At 35.9% G+C, this 20,712-nt stretch overlaps 1 protein-coding gene across 1 annotated transcript in view; it reads right to left on the reverse strand.

Moving 5' to 3' along the window:
• The window catches only part of GPM6A (glycoprotein M6A), a 130,535-nt gene that overhangs the window by 16,934 nt on the left and 92,889 nt on the right, over positions 1–20,712 (reverse strand). Inside the window, exon 3 of the mRNA XM_086747389.1 lies at positions 9,975–10,131. Coding sequence (XP_086603515.1) covers positions 9,975–10,131 — 157 coding nt within the window. The remainder of the gene's footprint in view (positions 1–9,974; positions 10,132–20,712) is intronic.

Raw genomic sequence — 20,712 nt, forward strand, 5'->3', positions numbered from 1 at the left:
ATAAATTATCAAAGTAAGCAAATCACCAACCTTTCTAGAAAGATTTTTTTTATAAAATCTGTTGCACATACCAATGTCAGCAAGTAGAGATTTCAGAGCATGTTCTGAAATGGTACGTATACAGAACAACAGCATTCATGGTGGTCATAGCACTGGAAATATTACCCAAATTCTTTATATTTTAATAAGATCAAGATTTCAGTTACTGCTTTCTTGTTAAAATTTATGAGTACTGGTCCCACACAAAGCAGAGTCATTGAATATCAAACACTGTTCTTGTTTTACTTTTGTTATAAATATTTTAACACCCCTGAAGAAACAATGTATGATTGCTTCAGTGACCCTAGGGACAGAGAAAAGGAAATCATATCTAAAAGGTACTGTTACTACAGAGAGATGGACTGAAATGGAAACAAAGTAAACTCCAGTCATTTTATTGTATGAGGACACTGCTGGTTACTGCACATACACAAAAATACATAGATATATAAAAACATAGCAACAAATTCAGAAGTGCCTGAATAAAACTTAACTCCAGAAACCTCATGTTGCCATGTAAGTTTATCTTTGTTCCAAACCACTCAGTTCTTACATTTATACTTCCTCTCAATTTAATCATATACTTACTTTAGATGAACTCCCTGACATGAGCTCTCAACCCAGAGAGTTGTAAGAAGACATACACTTTGCTGCGTTTATATCTCATTTAGATTTATTATCCTACGACACACACACAAAACTTCACTGTTTACCTTCAGCTTGACAACCTAAGAGGTTCCTTCCAAACCTCTTCACAGGCTCAGGAATTCTCTGTGACAGTTTATGCCAGAGAACAAAACTGCATCTACAGGAACCACGTACCTCCATCTTGCCAAAAGCCTATTATGCTTCACTATGAAACCCTGCCAGTGTAGAACACCTGAAGATGAGCCCAGGGTCAGCCTGGCTGTCTCTAACTGGAATACTGGGAGGCACCCGGCCTTTGCAGTGCATTATATATAGTCCTGGTTCTGGGTGCAGTTTCCCAATTGCACATCAGAACAAAGCCCTGTGTGATGGCAACTCAGAAGCATGAACAGGAAGATCTTTTCAATTTCTTCCTGAACTGCTTTGTCTCTCTAACGTCATGGTAACTTTCAATAATTTATAGATTTTATTTCAATACTAATAAAAAGGTATCTAGCTTTAGCACTTTGACCAGCTTTAAATTCATAAATGTCCTTTGGCTTTCAGGCCTTCTGCCTCAGTCTTATCCATTTTTCCTAGAAATTCCTCAGAGTTGAGGTTACTCTCTCCTTATCCTGTGCACATTCTACATAAACACATTTACTTTTAGACTATTCATTGCAGTCGCCACGTGTTTTCTCAAATGCTGAACTTTATCTTGGTGAAGTTGTACTGATAGAGTGCATAGCTCTTTCTGCAGTTTACAAGAAGTCAAACTTCAAAGTACTACATGTGTTCCTACCTCAGATCTATTGTTTGTTTGCATTCCATTTTCTGTAATGTAGAATTCTGCCTACCACTTTACAAATACAGTCCAGACATAGTAACCTCCTTTGATCAATAAACTTTTATCATAGATTAGTGTAAATATTAGCTATTTTGTTCCTGTTCATAATCTGTACTCTTAGATGGCAGGTGTTTAGTTCTTTTCACTTTCAGAATGTTCAGAATTCATCCAACAGAGTTTTGCAAATTTTGCACTTTTACAGAAGAATTTCTGCATAAATATTTCAACCTCTTCTCAAAGTTTTTTGCAACAACATGTTAAATGTATAGTTTCCCATACACAAATACTAGACAGAGCAAGCGAAAAACTGGCTAGGTTCCTCTGGAAAGGATTTTAACATTGCAGAAGCTAAAACAGCTTTTGCTGCTTAATTAAAAATGTTAAGTTGCCTAGAACTGGCAATACTATTCTTATTTATTTAAGTTTAAATAAACCATAATTTTTTCTTAAGTGCTTAAATAAGAAACTGAAAAAATTATACAGATGTCTTTAAACTCATCATACAGCAAGGCTTACTATGTTACAGATCATCCTTTGCCACCTGGTATTCATACACCCCCTTCTTATACACAGTATGAAATCTAAATATGTTTAAGAAGGACTGTTACGTAGCTCACAAGCAAATAGCCTCTTCTAAAACTCTCAGTTCTGTGCTAACTAGCATCTCCTACATTCATGCCTCATTCCTGAACAGGAGTATTTCTGAACCAAAAGTTCATTCCTGAACCAAAAGTATTTCACCTTAGTTCATTTTACATATAATACTGCTGGAAGAAAGAGAACAATATTCTGGTATTACCACTAAATGCACTGTGAATGACAGAAAATACACACTTGCAAAGTCTTTTCTGCTTGCTCTACAATATCACTCTCATTACTAACAATCACTTGTTGGACATTTATTATTGCCTCTACAAAACATGTTCATCCTATCTCTCCCTCTGACATATTATATTCCTAGGCACAGCTCCAAGAGTCTTGTTGAAACATGGATACATTTCATGCTATGCTATTACTGTCATGTGGTTGATTCTTCTTGGCTTGCATTCAAGTCAACTGCTTCAAGAGAAGAAAAAAAAAAAAAAGCCAATATTGGTCCAAATTTCTCTTCATAGTGGGACAGACTTCTCAGGTTTGCCTAACTGCAATTCATTCATATACTAAATACTAGCTAATGTGACACTCCTTAGATGGTTAAAATCTATTACCACAAAATTAAATATCTGAAATTTAAATTTTTGAAGCATTTATTTTATGAAAACATTTTGTTTGTGTTTTTTTATACATTTTCTCTTCTACAGACATTTTAGATGGTTGAAAAACTGGTTTTGAAAAAATAAAAAGCAATTCTCACTGTTACTTTGTGCATTTCATCTGTATATATATATTTCAAAAATTTCCTTCAAATGTATATTTCAAGGCTGAAATATTCTATGCATTATGTCTATTGCTTTGCAAACTATTTAGATGCCTATAAAAAGCTGGTTTACTTTCTGATTTACTCTCAATTTACTTACTGGTAGCAGTGGGGGAGGAAATTTCACAGCTGTATCAGAAATACAAAAATAAGATTCTCTAACAAATTGATATATTTTTTGAAACTTTGCTTTATAAACAAATCCACTAACTATCAGAACATACTCAGTTCAAAGAAGATGGCTTTGCATTAATGCAAGACTAGGTTTTCCATGAAGAATTTATAATTCATCTTTTCAGTACTTCCTTATAAACCAATTATACTAACTTTTTTTTTAATTTATGAATCTTCTTTAGAATGTTGATAGTTTTGTAGCATTGTGCTGCTTTAAGTTATTAGTATTAGTAATTTTATATGTCCTTCAGACAAGACTATCATTTTTTGTAGTCCAACAGGCTTCTGAAGTCCAGAAATTACCTTTTCTCAAAATGTATATGCTTATATTTTCACATTCTCAAAGTTTTCCTCCTCCTTTTTTTTTTTTTTTGGTGGTGTTTCTAACACTTCAATATACTCTCCAGGAATATAGCCAAGCTATTGATTTTTTTTTATTTGAATGTGATTACAGATAAATAATCAGGTCTTAAAACACCTTTTTTAAAAAATGGAGTAGATATCTTCATTAAATACTGCTGCTTCATGGGTTCTTCAGACTGTGTTCATGCCACGTAACTATTCAATTCAAAGACATAAAATACAAAAACCAATCAGTTCCATCATGATCTACTCCTTGTCAATGTAGGCAGGTCCCAGTAGTAAATTTTTCAGGTATTTTGCTTCCAAATTGCTGGTAACCTCTTTATAAAAAAAAAAAAAAACCTGATCCATACTTGAATAGTCTTCCATAATGACACGTTTTCTACAGACAGAAAAAGATAACACCTAGCTGGGAAAAGACTGCACTATACAGATTGTTTACATTTTGTCATTGCCAAGACTGTGATTTTTGTCCTGGAAGTTTGCATCATCTATTCTTGGGAACAAGGCAGTGAAGTGTACACTAGAAAGCAAAAATAATACTCTTATAACTTCTCTAAACAGATGTGTCACTCAAAGTGAATTTTTGGCTGTCAAAAGTAAGAACATGTGTTCTTTCGTGATTTGTTCTTAATGGGGCTTGGGAAGCCTATAGGAGAATCAAGGGGAAGGGACCTTCCTTTATCATTTGCTGTCTTGCCAAGCAGTGGAAGTCAACAACACGGCTTTTAATCAGCCAGCAGATTCTAAAAATGTGACCTTAAATGTTAAAGCTCTTCAGCTGAAAGAAATATTGATAAAAATACTCTGGTTTGCTAAGTCTAACCAGCTTAACTTGAATGCTAATCATCAGGATACAAGCAGTGAGAGGACAAATTTACAACTTTCCCTCCTTCTTTCTGGCTAAGCAATAAAAAAAAAAAATATTTACAATGGGGACTATGAATTTATAAGGTATCAATAGGAAGATGCAGTTGATATGAAGAACAAAAAGCTGTATATGGTCTCTGTTGATTTTGAGGACAGCAACTTTAAGCAGGAAAACTGAAAAACAAGCAGGCTAGAAAACATTGGGAGTGGATATAATTATGACCACAAAATTGTGAATTTATGATAATACCACTTACATTCACAAGTTTAAACAATTATTAAAAGAGCAAGATGTCTAGATGCAGTGAAAAAGAATAAGGCAGCCAGGTGAGAACAAGGAAAACTGGTCATCTGATGAAGCATTCAAGTTAAAACAGAGAAGGAATATCTGAACCTGAGGGAAATAATCCTAAACGATTTATGATGGTTCAGAATAGAAATGTAAAGCCCATGGAGGAATTGTAATAGCTCCCACAGCAAAGCACACTTTGGACATGTACGACAGCACATTTTTAGAAAACTGTTGCATTAAAATCAACTTATTTACTGAGCTTACATGCCAAGGAAAAATTCTGTCCTCGATGTGAAAGACACACTTACAGCAGAATCTGAAGCAAAAACATTTTGTCCAGTTTATCACCAACCATAAAAATTCTGTCAGTGAGCAGCAAGTCCAAGAGAAGCTGAGAAGCTGCTGGCAAGGCATATTACAATGTCTGGCACACTCCTCTATTAAAGGAAGCAATGAACGCTGCAATCAACAAAAGGGCTGTGTATAAAACACACAGTAAGTTATGCAAGAAGAGTAATGATGAGAAGAAAAAAAATGCTTTTATAATGTGATATCCCTGAGTGAGAAAATCTGGAACTACGAAATAAAGAAAAACAAAACAACCTGGCCAGATTACAGAAATAAGACTAAAAGTACAGTCAGCATCTATAAATATATAATAAAATAATTTCTGAACTCACTGCAAAAGATTTCTGAAAGTATAACAAAGAGAGGAAAAAACCCAAATAATTTGCATTTTTCTAAGAAACCATGTGTATATTAACAATGAGGTTGGGAGAATAATGGCCAAGCAGGACACATACTACTAAATTTAGAAAGCCGACTATCTAAATTTAAGAAGTGCTTAATATAAAAGACCTAACTTAAAAGACGTGAGGGTTATTGTCTTTGTGGAAAATAGGACAGTCACTTGCAGAAAAATTCAGCTCATCTGAGAAGTCTCTCTAACCATCTCTCTCCTTTAACTACTAAAGGAGCATAGACCCCTCTCTTGGCCACCACAGCAAAATTCCTATTTAGGTGGGATACATCTGTGTCACAATATATTTCCTCTGAAAGTATCTTCTCCATCAGCTCCTGGGTAACTTCTGGCAATAATTCATGATTACTGTTTTTAACTATGCAGTCTGAAATATCAGACCACCATATGAATCTCACCTTCTCCATTCCCGAGTCCATGTCTGAAACTACTTCCAGGATTCACTACTTAATATGTATGAGGACAAAAGTTCTGTTAGACCCTTTCCTTATTTAAGATTGGATTAAGGGATTCTAGATCCATAAGTACACCTGCTGTCTTGGAGAGAAGGCTCTTTACGTCCCATAAATGAAGAAACAGGGGTATGAAGCATTCTGCATTCCTCACACACAGCAGTATTCAATCAGAAGGAAGGCCTGTCTGTCTGTCAGCTCAGCATTTTGCCACCAGAATATCCAGATATGGTATCTGATTTTCAGAAATTAGAACTTCATTCCTAGCATTCAGAAATGATGCATCTGTTCTGAGCCTGCACCGAACTCTGTTCCTCTTGTTACACAAAGAATCATATGTCAATATGATGCAGTTTCACTGCCTCTAGAGTAACTGGTCTGGTAAGGGCAAGATGAAGCAACAAGTTCACATCCCTTACAGATGGTTTTTCAAAACATTTGCAAAGTTTCCACGGTTCTTCTTGCAAAATAAAATCTGGAAATATTTTGAAAAGTTCAAGGTTTAGTTTAAGTACTCAAGAAGAATTGGTCAAATAGCATATCAGTAGCCAAAATAATTTTCAAAGGCAGAAAAATCCCTTTTCACTCAAAATAAAAGTTTCCTAATACATCAAGAACATACATTAGTCAGTGCAACTTAGAATACAAAACATCTTTCTCTAGAGCCTTAACATGTTTCTTTTAAAAGGTGAGATAGAAAGAAATAGAAACACAACTGCCAGGATGAAATAGTTATCCAGTGTTTTCTGATTAAAGAAAAAGAATTGCTTTCCCATTTCATAGCATAGAATAAAGCTTTTCAAGGAAAAAAAAAGCGCCTCATTTGTGCTTCTTTCTTCATTTTTCTACTGACTCTGCAAGCAGACATTCTAAAACAAGGTGTAAATGAGGCTTTCCATGATCAAGCTAGCTGAATAGAAATAGAAAGGGTATTAAATCGCACATACACAAAGAGTGTCACAGTTGGCTTCAGGCCTGTCTCTCATTCTTCACTAACGATGCTGCAGTACAATTATATATAACTGTTTATTTAATTCTCTGAAAGCATGTTCAGGCATAGCCATCCCTCCTTGAATGTGTCTGGCATTGTTATACTGCTTTTGTTTTACTTTTCACAGTAAGTTAACGCTGCAAACACAGCCAATGAGACTCTTCACTGTCACTTTCACAGGCCCTCTCAGAACTGAGAGGGGACACTCAGCAGCACTGGCAAGGCTTGGATGCTAAGCCTCTGAATGCTCATATGGGCTTATTAATCAACTATACAGTCACTGGAAAGGTTAGGTTGAGCTATTTCTTCTTCCCTTACTTCAGGCGAAAAAAAAAATCCTTTTGCCCATGTAGAGCTAGAAAGTGAGCTAGTTACGGTGAAAGAAGGAGGTCAGGAAGGGCATATGGAAAGTTTCTGTAGATGTCGGCTTTCAGTCTTCTTAAAAGCCTCCTTTTCAAAGAATATTTTCATAAGAAAGAAAAAAAGACCTTACTTTTCAGATTTCCAATGAGAAATATAGCTTGTCCATATAAAGTTAAAACAAACTTTTCCTCCTTGAAATTTTTTATTAATTTTTTCCTCCAATTTCCTAACAGGTTTAGTCAGAGACATAAAAAATATGTTCATGCAAAATATTAAAGAGAGATAATTGATGACAATGGTAAAGCAGAAGGACTTCATTTTCAGGCTTTCATGCTACACTGGTATTTAGAAAGACATTAGCAAATTTGATGTGAAATCATAGCCACAATTGGATTTTTACAAAGATATTTCTGATGTGGAGACATTTTTGTAATTTTTATTCTTCAAAACATTAAATATCCTCTGTGTACATTTCTGTTAGTATTAAGATATTGCTAAAAGAAACCAACTGTTTAGTCTTTGACAGCTTAGATTTTAATATTTACAAAATTGCTATCTCAAAATTTTATACAAGGAAGCTTTGTTGCAACATGTAGTATCCGCCAATCCTCTTCAATAGCGCTGTCTCATTTTGGCAACTGTACATAACAAAATTTATTACAGCAAATTTGCATAGCAATAGAGCAATCTAGGCTTAACATACAAGGGTACTGATTAGGTTCGATTTACCTCTCCAGTAATCTTTTTGTGGTTCCTAGAACTTATTTCTTCATATTATTGAATGATTTACGGAACCAAATAAATTATAAACATATCACTGATGGACTGAAATATTTTCTAATTCAATTTTTTTTAACGTAAACTGTTATTTGTCCCTTAAGAATTTTAAATACAAGATAATCAAAATAAATCTAGTCAAAAAGGGTATCAAGTTTTAATTGACAAAAATGCTGCACATACTGTCTTTCAAACATCTAGAGCACAGAAGTAAAAGCCAGAATAATAAATAAAAATAGCCGCACACATTTGTATAGCAATCTTACTGATGTATCATCAGAAGAATACAAGCAATGAAACTGCAGACTTTTTTCGTTTTCTATGGATAAGAAAAAACTTCCACTAACTTCAAGAATGACAACAATGTATTTAACTCAAAATAATTGATGGCTTATTTTAATGGTCATCATAAGAGCATACAGCCTTAACCTCTGCCTAAGGTTTCTTAAAGTAAAACACAAACATTACAAATTACTGATGAGGAAAGTAAAATGCTGAAAGAAGTAATTTAATGAATTATTAATCATAACAATGATATTAGCCGTAGAATAGATGCTTAGCTGTTCATTTCTTCTAGACATGTACTACAGAATTAGAGTTTATACTGCAAAGGCATCAAAACTATGAGAGGATGCAGCATTGCTCTGCTGCAATGCTGAGGACAGGCATTTATGGGAGCTGTGAAGAAAAAATTATGTTCTGAAAAATTTGCTACTCTGTATAGCATTTGGACTGGCTTAGTAGGTTCTCAGTGAATATAGATTAGAGATTTTCTTCCAGGAGTTGAAAGCAGTGTTGCTATAAGCAATTATTATTTTTATTTAAAATGCTCCCAGCTTTTATTTATATATTTATTTAAAGGCTTTTTAAAAATTCTTGGTTGAAGCGCCAAAATCATACAATGACATTTGACAGGAACAAAAGAAAACAAGATGAAAAAACTGAATTACTGTGGAGTGTGTTATATCTATGTAGGGATAGTATACACGCCATATTCCCTAGTTTCCAATGTGTAGATTATCTGTGTTCAGATTAAACTTAAATGTCAGGATATTAAAAATACTAGTTTTGATAGTCTTTAGTGTGACTGGAAAATATTCTCTATTGCTGATATTTGTTCTTAGTCTGTATTTCAGTTCAATAAATGTTCACATTTGTAGGAGGGTACCATGGTTATTATTTTATATATCAGTTATTGTAAATATAGTATAACATTAGGTGTATGTTAACACCCAGATCTACCTGGCTGTATTTAATAATTTCTTTTCCATCACAAAATATGATTTGTTGATGCTGATGGTGTCTGCAGAAATATCCAACTCTAACAGCTACCAAGCGTCCAGGCCTCTTACCATAGATGCAGAAGAGCCAAATACCGAAAAATTTCGTTAGTTACCCGATATTGAACAGAGATCTTAAAATAATCTCAGTTCAACTAGTCAGCAATTTTAGTATGAGAAACTTCAATTTAAGTCCCAGTACAAATCAGAGGTTTTTGAATCTAGGTTTTCCAAGGTGATAAGTGAATGGTCTCTCCAAACCAGAGATAACGTAGAAGTAAATAATGGGCTGTTTGCCATTTAAAAACAAAACAAAACAAAACAAAACCCGATGATAGGTCTCAGCTTGTGCCAAAAAGGAATATGCAAAATTTCTAAAATAACTGTGAAAATATTAGTAAGCAAAATATTTCTTGCCCAGTACAGCTGAAGGTATTACACACTTTTAGTCCTGTCCCAAACTGCTTATTTTGCTGAGAGAATAAGCCTTCCCATTCAGCTGGTGGAATTAATTGCTCCTATGTAGCAAAAGTTACTTAGTGACTAACCAATATAGGGAACATTTCTAACACTCTATTCTCCTTTGCTGTGATTTTTAACTACTGAAAAATATCAGAAAATATTAAAGAAACAAAAAAAACCAAAAATAAACATTACAAGGCAGTACAAATATACAAAATGTTGATATTGTCCTAAGTACAAAAGCTTTCTTAACCACTTACCCAGGCACTGACACATCTGCCGCAAGTGGTGATTTTGAAATCCCCATAGAGATCCTTGATGGCACCAGTTGTAAAGAATCCCTCCACCATCAGCAAAATGCCATATACAAAGAATGCAGCTGCTACACCGTAGATCACATATTTGAAGATGTCAATCCTGTATAGGAACAGCAAAAAATATTTATCTGCATAAATACTTAAAGCTGACTCAGAAATTTCAGGATGAGATAATCAGACCCATGAAGCCTCAAAGTTTCTTCAGTGGAGTCAGCTTCAGTGCTGATGTGTCATAATGACAGCTGAAGCTGAGGACAGGAGTGAACCTTGAAATAAAATAGCATTGATATAAGAAACATTGGGTCATTTAATGTAATCAAATGTAAAAATGAATCCATGTAGGTAAGAAAACACAACTTGTTAGAAAAATTTAAAAGTCAGTTAATTTTCATTTTGTTTTTTCCTCTAGATAAAGTGGCAAAGAAAAAAGAAAAAGGAAACAAGAATCTGACACATCACCTGAGTAACATGTTGCACCCAGCACTTTGGTTAGAGAGAAGATATTTCATCAAAATCTTCAATAAACCTCTCTACATGTACAAGTAGTTCTCAAGATGCAATGCCAGTCTGTGCTGTTTTCATTATTATTTTTCCACTTATTCTCCAATGGACAAAGTCTCTGACACAGAACAATGAAGCCATCAAGAGAGATCCCTAACTTCAAGCCAGAAATGGGTTATTACAAAAGTGATAAGGTCAGATCCTCTGGCGATATTTTATAATGGGGCTTTAAAAACATCATCTCACAGACCCAACGCTCAAGAAATGGAAGAATGCCTTAGAGTGTAACATGCAGAGCCCTAGAAGGCTCAATTTATTACAAAGAAGGTTACATATGTATTGTTGGGCAGTGTTCCTGTTCAGACCTCTCTAGAAGTTCAATAGTGGCTCAAGGAGAACCTGCCTCCTAAATGTTCTGTCATGACCAGGGTTTGTAAAAAGATGCGTGAAAGCACCTCTCTGCTCTAAATGTTTTGTCTAAACTTGGAAATGTTCCTAGTTACCACTGCCTTGGATCAGTAGGTTTCAGTGTTTCCTACTTGGATCTCTCTAAAAAACCAGCCACAGTAAGCTTCCAGTTTATATATATAATACAGTAGGAGCTGCGCAACTCTTCAGAAAATCATAATATACAGGTTTAAGATGTTAGTAAGTTCCAGTAATATGGTCCAGGTCAAGATAGCAACAGCTCATAACAAAGTAAAATAAAAGACTAGCCAGAGACCCATTAGGATCTGCTAGATGAATTTTGGCACATGCCAAACAACTACCCAAACTGGACTCTTCTCAATACATAAAGATTAATACCTTTATTGTTATGAAAAGAAATATTTAATTATAACATTTCTGTAGGATAACACTTTTCATTATCAACTAAAAGACAACTATTAATACGTTTTACACGTACAACACAATAGCAAAGTTCAAAACTCCATTAAAATATCTTTGAGTTTGGATGGTTTTGAAAAGATTCAAAGTCAGATTCAAGTTTACAGTTGATATTTCAGAGGTGTGACTCTGTCTACAACTTCACTGAATGTATATTAAGCTTCCATTAGTCTCATAAAAATGCAATTAAACTTATGACCTGAAGGGAAGTTGGAGAAGTATTATAAATGAATGCTTTTGGCACCTATTGTCGCATTTTTCAGAAGACGATAACTGAAGAGTTCTGGGAATGTGACAGGATACATTTTTCCCTAGCATTGCAATAACAAAGCCCTCTCAGCTTTTTTTCTACATCACTTTTTCTTTTATACCGAAGTGAAAACTTGGGTAAGTTGATATCTGTATGGGATACATTAATTATTCAAAATGGTGAAACAAATTTAACACTATAAACATTATTAGATGATGTAAAGATTAGATTTATTTTAATACCTATAGTTGCTGATTACATTGCAAAAATCTAATTCCCATAACTTTACAGTAATGCAGCCAGTGTAAAACTATTTTAACAGGAAAATGATGGTTTGACTTTATCTTGTCTTTATTGATGAAAATAAACTTACAACAAACAGACAGCAACTTTGTGACTATTCCATAAGAGTTGTTCCAATTCCTACATTATTCACCTTACAAAACTGTGACCTCCACCAAAGGTTGAAGTGTGCAAGTTTTGCCAGGAGCAGCTCCTCACAGACCTCAGCGTGCTCAGTGTTGTAGAAGTTACAAGCTACCATTGTCGTAAAGAAATTAGGGTTTTGGGAAGTCCAGAGACTATTTCAGCCCTTGCAACAGTCCTTTAAACCATCTGTGCTGAGCCTCCCACTGAGCTCCTTGTATTAAAAAGCATACTAAAAGATCTCTGCTTTTTCCTCAGCCCTCTGTGTAACTAAATGAATAACTTTCACCTAAGCCTCCTACAAGGAAAAAAAAATATTTATAGCTATACGCTAGCTAAATATAGAAATCAATTTCTTCCTCATACACTCTCTACAGAGAGAAGTAGTAAAACTTCTGATCAGACTATGTGAGATGAAATAGCCAGACTTATTCCAAGGAGAAAGGCTCTTATATAATGCAAAGAGTAAAAATATGAAGAAAAATTGTAAAAGAATCATTCAACTACCTCTTTAAAAGTCAGACAGAATTGTATTGCAATATAACTACATTTAGTGTGTGCTGTATTTTAAGAAAACATATTACAATAGTAACATTTTATCATATATAGTTTTAAAGATAGTGTTGGTATTAAATTATTCTGCAACACCTAATAAACTCCACATAAACTTTGATTTTCCAACAAAATTATAATAGATAATAAAATATAGGCCTTGTAAATTGGAGATTGCCTTTCTTTAAAATAAAATTTGATTCTTCGTGCATGAACTCAGGGAGATGACTTGTCATATGTGTTTCAGCAAAGCCTCAAATGCTCCACACAGAGCACAAGAGCACCCAGGGAGATGAACATGAGCCAATGGGCGAGGTGGGTAAAAAAGAAAAAGGACAAGCAGGCTCACACTTGTGGAGGCAGGAATGGAAGGAAAGAGGTGAGTAAGGAGTAAAGAAAGACGAGAGAAAATGATAAAGATAAATTTCGTACTCCTGACAAGGTTGGGAAGATATACATTAGGTGAAGACTAAAGCTACACTAAAAAAGAAGAACAAAGGAAATCTTGAATATTTATTCACTAAATATAGGAGTTCTATAGATATGATATAATGATACAATGAAAGTCATGAAACACTTCTATTAAAAGGCAGTCAACGAAGATTGCAAAGATAAACGTGAACTTAAATTCATGTTGATCATGCAACCTTCAGTTATTATCCTAGGTTTTTGGGTAGAATAAGCTGAATTATTATCTAAACATAAATTAATTTTGAAAAACATCCTGAAATTAGTAAAAGCCTTTTTTAGTAGAATAATATAAAACAGATTTTGCATACTGTCTTGATCTTGTAGAGGCTCCAAGAGTTCCAGATCTGATTTTCCTCACAACACTGTTCAGAAATGTTAAAAACACCAACATCACTGTTTTCAATTTGTGATTTAAATCAAGCTGATCTTTCAATTTTTAGTTCTTTTTCTGCAGCTGGGTCATTAATTATTCCATACCAAGCAGATTTCCTAATTCATTAATCTGAATCTGGTTTCTATGCAACAAGATGAATATTAAAATAGCTCTAGAGAAAACACTTGCTTCCTTTGACAGAAGTTAGTGATGGAAGCCATCAGTGTTAACCTCTTAACGAACAGGTTGTAGCTGAGTACAGAGTAGAGTATCTCAGCAGAAACAACTCAGAGATGAGTGAAAACATTCTCAGTGTGCATTTTCATGGTGCTTTGGCAAATTCAAGGATTAAAAAATAAAACAAATCAGCAAGCAGTAAGATTAATTGTTGAATGATCATGTCTGTATGTAGGCTTTTGCAAAAAGCATGTTACAACACATTAGTTATTATTTTGGTGTTGAGACTCTTTCAGTCAACTATTACATCCTGTTTCAAAAGTATTTAAATATGCATAATTAGCTTCTGTTACCTTTGTCTATAAGTAATAATGCTTTGACTTGAGGAACTAGTTGATTCACTAGAGTAAATCAGTACTGCTCCACCATAATAAATGCATTTACGTCCCCAACAGATAAGCCAAGAAGAACTGTTAACATTGACCCTTTATATTTTACTAATCCTGAAAGGAATTGCAAATTGTAGGAACCCTGAAGCATTTACATTATTCAGTCTAATCATGGTACACTTTGTACACTCAAAGTTGAAGGCTGGTAGTCAGCTAATGCACATCAATATATTGTTTTCTATCAAAATTACTTAATATTACTTTGGAACAATCTACATACTAGCTAGGGATATTCTTCTCTAATTTGGTTAATATAGGAATGCATTGCATACATTTCTTTGTAATTAGCAGCAACAAAATAACCACATTAGACTGCCCCGTGACACATGATTCTCATGCTGTCCAAAAAAAATTTTTTTATGCAAATAAAGTATGTGTACACTTCACCCTGAACAAGAAATAAAAGCCTAATATTACAGAGGTTTTGGTTGGCCTAGCCCACCAGAGTACTAGATATTACTGTGGAACAAGTTTTCCAGCATTTATCATTCTGCTTCACATTTCTCTTCCTGAATTTATAACATAACTTCTCCAAATACGGATAATGATATTCAGATACTACAGGTGGTGAACAGCGCAGAATTACCAGCAAACTGTATCTGTACTCTCTGAATGCAAGTAGATTCAGGCAATTATACCTATTTCCAAGCTAAAAAAAAAGTAGTAAGGAAAATAAAATATCAAAGCTTTCAAAGTATTAATAAGTTAGATTGTCATAGTACAATTCCTAATTAAAATCTGTCTTTTTTAATAGCTGGCATAGACAATTTAGAAAGATGAGAAATGCATGTAGTCATGACCATTGGGGTCCTGGTTTTGGAGGTTGGGTTTTTTTCATTTATTTCTTTCAATTACAAGGAACTTTGAATAGTTGATATTCAGACCTAGAATGCACACTAGTATGAGTTACTCTGTAAAACAGCAATGCTCGCCTTCACACTGATCTTCTTGACCCCTGAGGGATTGATCCTAAGAAGGTGTTGAGAGACTGAGATAACAACCTGCCCCCTCAAGCTATCTCAAGAAGCAGTAGAAATAGTTTGCCAAATGTGTTTTTTGAAGAGAGACAAGATACGAGGGGACGTTTGCAAGCAAGGTTTGTTTAGGGTATGCAGAAGCCATGTCCCACGGATGTTTTTAAAAGAAGTGCTCCGGTGCTCCTGTAAACCAGCTGGGAACAATTTCTTGGTGTAAGTTCATTATCTTACCCACTTAAGCAGTTTAAGCAAAGGTGATGTTTGTACCATGAAGCATAGGGGAGCTGTTAGCAAAGGGAGGAAACAAGCAAAGGCAAACTTCAGAAGGAAAATATACAGCCAGCAGTGAAAAAGAAGGATTCATTAATAATCATATCCGACCTGCAAAGTAAAACCAAAAAACTCCAGGTAACAGCATGAATGAGGTAAAGGAAACTGAAATAGCCTCCCTGTGGAGAAGAGAAAAATGAAACTAGTAAGAAACTGTCAGCATAGGTCCATGAGGTGTTTTTCTGAAATTAAGTTAATACAGAGTCTAAACTTCTAAATTTTAGGTGGAAAGAAAAAAAATTTGAAGTACAGAATGCTCAACTAAAGTTTGTCAGGAAATGATAATAGGAGAAAAGATTAGCAGCAGAAAAAGAGTAAGAGGAACAAAGACTTGAAAGTATTTTTTTATCAAAGTAAAATTAAAACATAATAAAAATAAAACAGAATCTTCTAATTCTGTATTTCTGGAAAAAAAAATTTGTATGTAATCATACTAGTGATTTGCTCAAAACTAAAGCCAAACTGTTAAGATTATGTAAAGAAGAGGTCATCATACTATAATTTCAAGGTACACTCACATTCTGCAAAGGCCAGATTTTGTTATTCTGCTCTGAACAGCAGCTGGCGTCACATAAGATCCCATTGATTTTAACAGATTAATTTGTGGCATACAACTCTCTACAGGTATGCAGAATACAACCCTAAATCATGATGTTTGGTTGCTTCCTAGGAATGGGACGGTTGAGCCGCAATTTCATGGAGCACCTCTAAAAGCAGTAGAGAATTCACAAGCTAATGGAAGAGAAGCATTAGCAGGGCAAACCACATTTCTCCCCTATGAATCTTGTAACTTTCTTGGAACAAGAAAGGATCCAGCATAAGATTTTAAATAATCATGAAATGTTTGAGTCCAAAACACAAAATTCTTACTATGACATATGGACAGGGCAGGTTCTCAAAGTTGTTTCTGATAATCTAGGCTTGTTCTGTCTGCTCACCTCTAAGAAGACTATTTTCTAAGAAACATTTTTGAAGATGCCAATTACAGAAGAAATCTGGAGCCCTCTTTGCCTGAAGAAGGCCAAAAAAAGATTGGAACTTGTGTACAGTAACATGCAGATTTCTGGCAGAATTACATAATGGTGCTATGCACTATGGATACTGAATTCCCAGAGAACTTTTCATAGCAATAAAGTGTAAAAAGATGTGGCAAAAGCATTTCACAGGATTTGTATTTCGTTATTTAAAACGTAAACTTGGAGTCACACCCAGTAAATACTGATAGTCTAAGACCAACAACTTGAAACTAAAACTCCAGATTGGGATGATAATAGTTAATTTTACCTTTTTCTGATCTCCTGTGGAAAGGCTAGTTATCTTAGTTTTGCATGGCACATGAAGCAAGATTTAGCATATCTTGGAATATATGCTTTCCATTGTACATGTTTATAAAGTAAACCAAGCCAAAAAGGAAATAAAGGCACTTGAAAGAGAAAAAGATATTTCCTATGACAATGAACCGCCTGTTGAGAAAGGTCTATTGCAAATGCTTCAAGTCACAGGCAGTCTAAATTTACTTACAAAGATTCTTACTGGTTTTGCTTTTAACAGAATACAGAACACTAGGCTACACTATACAGCTGTGACTTTCCAGCACTGTATAATCTTGCCAAGGTCATGGTCTCAGGTGCTGGCATGTTTTGTCAAATTTAGTGCATGTACTGAATGATATCAGATCTAATATCCTATGTTCTGCATCTAATATTTATCATGCTATATTTGTCCAGTGTTACTTTTTATGTAACAAGTCCAGTGAAACAGAAACAGCTTCCTTAAGTAAGTGCTCTCTCTGGTGGTTCCTGTCAAATCATAATACACAAACTAGACGTATGGGCCAAAGTCAGGCCTTCCTTGCAGAGACAACTTCATTGTTCTACACATAGTCAAAACCAGGTACAAGAACTCAAAGTGTGCTACTAGTGGGAACTTTCATTAGCCTAGTTAGAATTATTTTTATCACCGAGCTCAGCAAACAAACATTTAACTTCATAGAATCATAGAATCAGAGAATGGTTAGAGTTGGAAGGGACCTTCAAAGGTCATCGAGTCCAACCCCCCTGCAAGGAGCAGGGACATCTCCAACTAGATCAGGTTGCTCAGAGCCCCATCCAGCCTGGCCTTGAATGTTTCCAGGGATGGGCCATCAACCACCTCTCTGGGCAACCTGTTCCAGTGTTCTACAACGCTCATTGTAAAAATTTTTTTCCTAATATCCAATCTAAATCTACCTCCCTCTATTTTAAAACCATTACCCCTCGTCCTATCACAACAGGCCCTGCTGAACAGCCTCTCCCCATCTTTCTTGTAGGCCCCCTTGAGGTACTGGAAGACCGCTATCAGGTCTCTCTGGAGCCTCCTCTTCTCCAGGCTGAACGGCCCCAACTCTCTCAGCCTGTCCTGATAAGAAAGGTGCTCCAGCCCTTTGATCATCTTCGCGGCCCTCCTCTGGACCTTCTCCAACTGGTCCATGTCCTTCTTGTGCTGGGGGCTCCAGAACTGGACACAGCACTCCAGGTGGGTTCTCACCAGGGCAGAGTAGAGGGGGAGAATCACCTCCCTCGACCTGCTGGCCATGCTTCTCTTGATGCAGCCCAGGATGTGGTTGGCCTTCTGGGCCACAAGAGCACATTGCCGGCTCATGTTGAGCTTCTCATCCACCAGCACTCCCAAGTCCTTCTCCTCAGGGCTGCTCTCAATCCATTCCCCGCCCAGCCTGGATTTGTGCCTGGGATTGCCATGACCCAGGTGGAGGACCTTGCACTTGGCCTGGTTGAACTTCATGAGGTTGGCACGAGGCCACCTCTCCAGCCTGTCAAGGTCCCTCTGGGTGGCATCCCTCCCTTCCAGTGTGTCAACAGCACCACATAGCTTGGTGTCATCGGTGAACTTGCTGAGGGTGCACTCTATCCCACTGTCCATGTGGCCGACAAAGATGTTGAACAGGGCCGGGCCCAACATGGACCCCTGAGGGACGCCACTTGTGACCGGTCTCCACTTGGACATCGAGCCGTTGACCACCACTCTCTGAATGCGGCCATCCAGCCAACTCCTTATCCACCGAGTGGTCCGTCCATCAAACCCATGTGTCCGTCCATCAAACCCATGGGAGTTCTTTTGTACTGCAGTTTAAGTTCATTTGCACATACCCGGGATCCTTCCTCAGCTTCTGGACCCTTGGTGCTGGCACTGGCGCCATGCTGACAGCAGTGGCTGAACTGTGCTCCCCCTCCCCCAGCAACACTAGTTTAAAGCTCTCCGGATGAGTCTGGCAAGTCCCCTTCTCAGTTAGGTGCATGCACTTCACAGCAGTAGGGTTTATAGGCACATCCCTATTAGTGTTTTTGGCTCAGGAATTGATTTTTTTTTTTTTTTTTTTAAGCAAGCCTTGCAGCTGTCCCCACTTATTGAGATACGGTTTGCATCGTGTTTTTCAGAGTGCACAACATGGATTCCTTTCCAATTTAGCTAAATGGGAAGTGTTCTTCAGGAGTGCTCCTACTGCACTCCAGCCACTAATGGATGTTCAGTCCATTGTATTAGGCAAGACTGAGTCCAAAACAAGTCCCTGAAATAAATACTGTATGAACAGCAAGTTATTAGCAGCAAGTATTTAAGTCTACCAATCATTTTTTATTGTGCTAACACTGCTTTCTAATTTATAGCTAGCCATATGACTACTCCGCTTAACTCTGGACTACATCTTCAGAGCTTACATCTCTAAAATACCAAGAGAACAGATTTCTGCAGATTACAAAAGAAGGTTTGAATAAGGCAGTTCTCAGCCCACTGTTGTCCATTTTTCACAGTGCACGATGATTATCAGCCTATGCAGCATACACAGTAGACACACTGTATTACAGATCAAGCTAGGATTTCTACAATACTTAGGTGAAATAAGATTAATTGAAAATTATTTGCTGTCATAGAAGAAACTACACTTCACATGTATCAATGTAATAATATTCAGGGGGGTTAGGACAGTTTCCAAGCATCGCATTTGCAAAATACTTTGTAATAAAATATTTTTGCTGATACTTACAACACATAACTTTTTTCAGATACTTTTAGAGGTATCAAATGCAACCAAAATCTATGATATAAAGCCAAACATACTTCTAAGGCAGCATACTTTAAAAATAATTATTTTTAATCTAAAACTATAATTTTACAATAACCTTTTAATGCTAATTTTACAGATTTGAAGCTAAAAACTTTAGATCATATTCCCTAGATAATATATTAATTTGACATACAAAGGAAAAGTAAACTATTGTTTAAACAACTACTTAGATACTATTACATAATCAGGAGTGTGGAAACAATCCTCACTAAAAGGCAGCGTACGTCTCCAAAAAGGCAGTATACATCTCAAAACAAATGACTGTACAAGCTTGGACTTCAGCTACAGGCAGTCATCCTGTTAGTTTGGCATATGCAAACTGTGTACATCTCCACGTCTCCCTTGTCTCTTCTTCCTGTTCAAAGGCTCAGGTAGCTATATTGATGCCCAGACGAATCTTCTCCTTACAAAACCAGTGGGGTCATCTGTCAGGGCTCTTTAGAATGGTTGCTGTTTCCAGACATACACAGCTCTATCTAAGTTAGCAATCGCTTGTTCTGATATATAGCCTTACATGTTTTGTTTCCCATAATACAAATAGTGTTTAAAACATAATTTAAGTTCACACTTAAAGAATACCAAGCTTTTGTAACAGAACAAACATGTATAGGGAAAACCAGATTAGTACTATTGCTTACTAAGTAGATGACTAAAACAGAACCATCATAAGGTCTAATGCAAATATTTATAAATATAGTATTTCATATCAGCTAGCATTTACTACAGGTCTCACTTTAATACCTTTTATGGTATTCCATTAATATTAGTGTAATAATATTAAGGATAACAATTAATATTGGTAGTACTAAAAATATTAACTTGTGATAGCTGCAAGGCCAACAAAACCAAAGAACAGCAGATGATCAGAATAACATCCACTTATCTGCCTCTCAAAACACTGGTTTCAAACAGGAAGAAGGGGGATATAAAAGCTTCTACGCCTGCTGTTTTGTTTTTCCTCAAGAGAAAACAGTTGCGCATACATATGTATGTTACTAAATAATATCCTTTTAATAAACAACTACTGTAGACTGACTAACAGGAAGGTTATCAACAAGCATCAAACTTGGACAGAACAGCATCTGAAACACAGGCTTTCACATTATGAAAGGAAGGAAATTTCTAGCTGTAAGAAGTTGGCTCTAGTAGAGTGTCTGTGGCACTTCC

The sequence above is a fragment of the Chlamydotis macqueenii genome, chromosome 4 (assembly GCF_036417535.1).
Source record: "Chlamydotis macqueenii isolate bChlMac1 chromosome 4, bChlMac1.mat, whole genome shotgun sequence".
Classification (NCBI taxonomy): Eukaryota; Metazoa; Chordata; class Aves; order Otidiformes; family Otididae; genus Chlamydotis; species Chlamydotis macqueenii.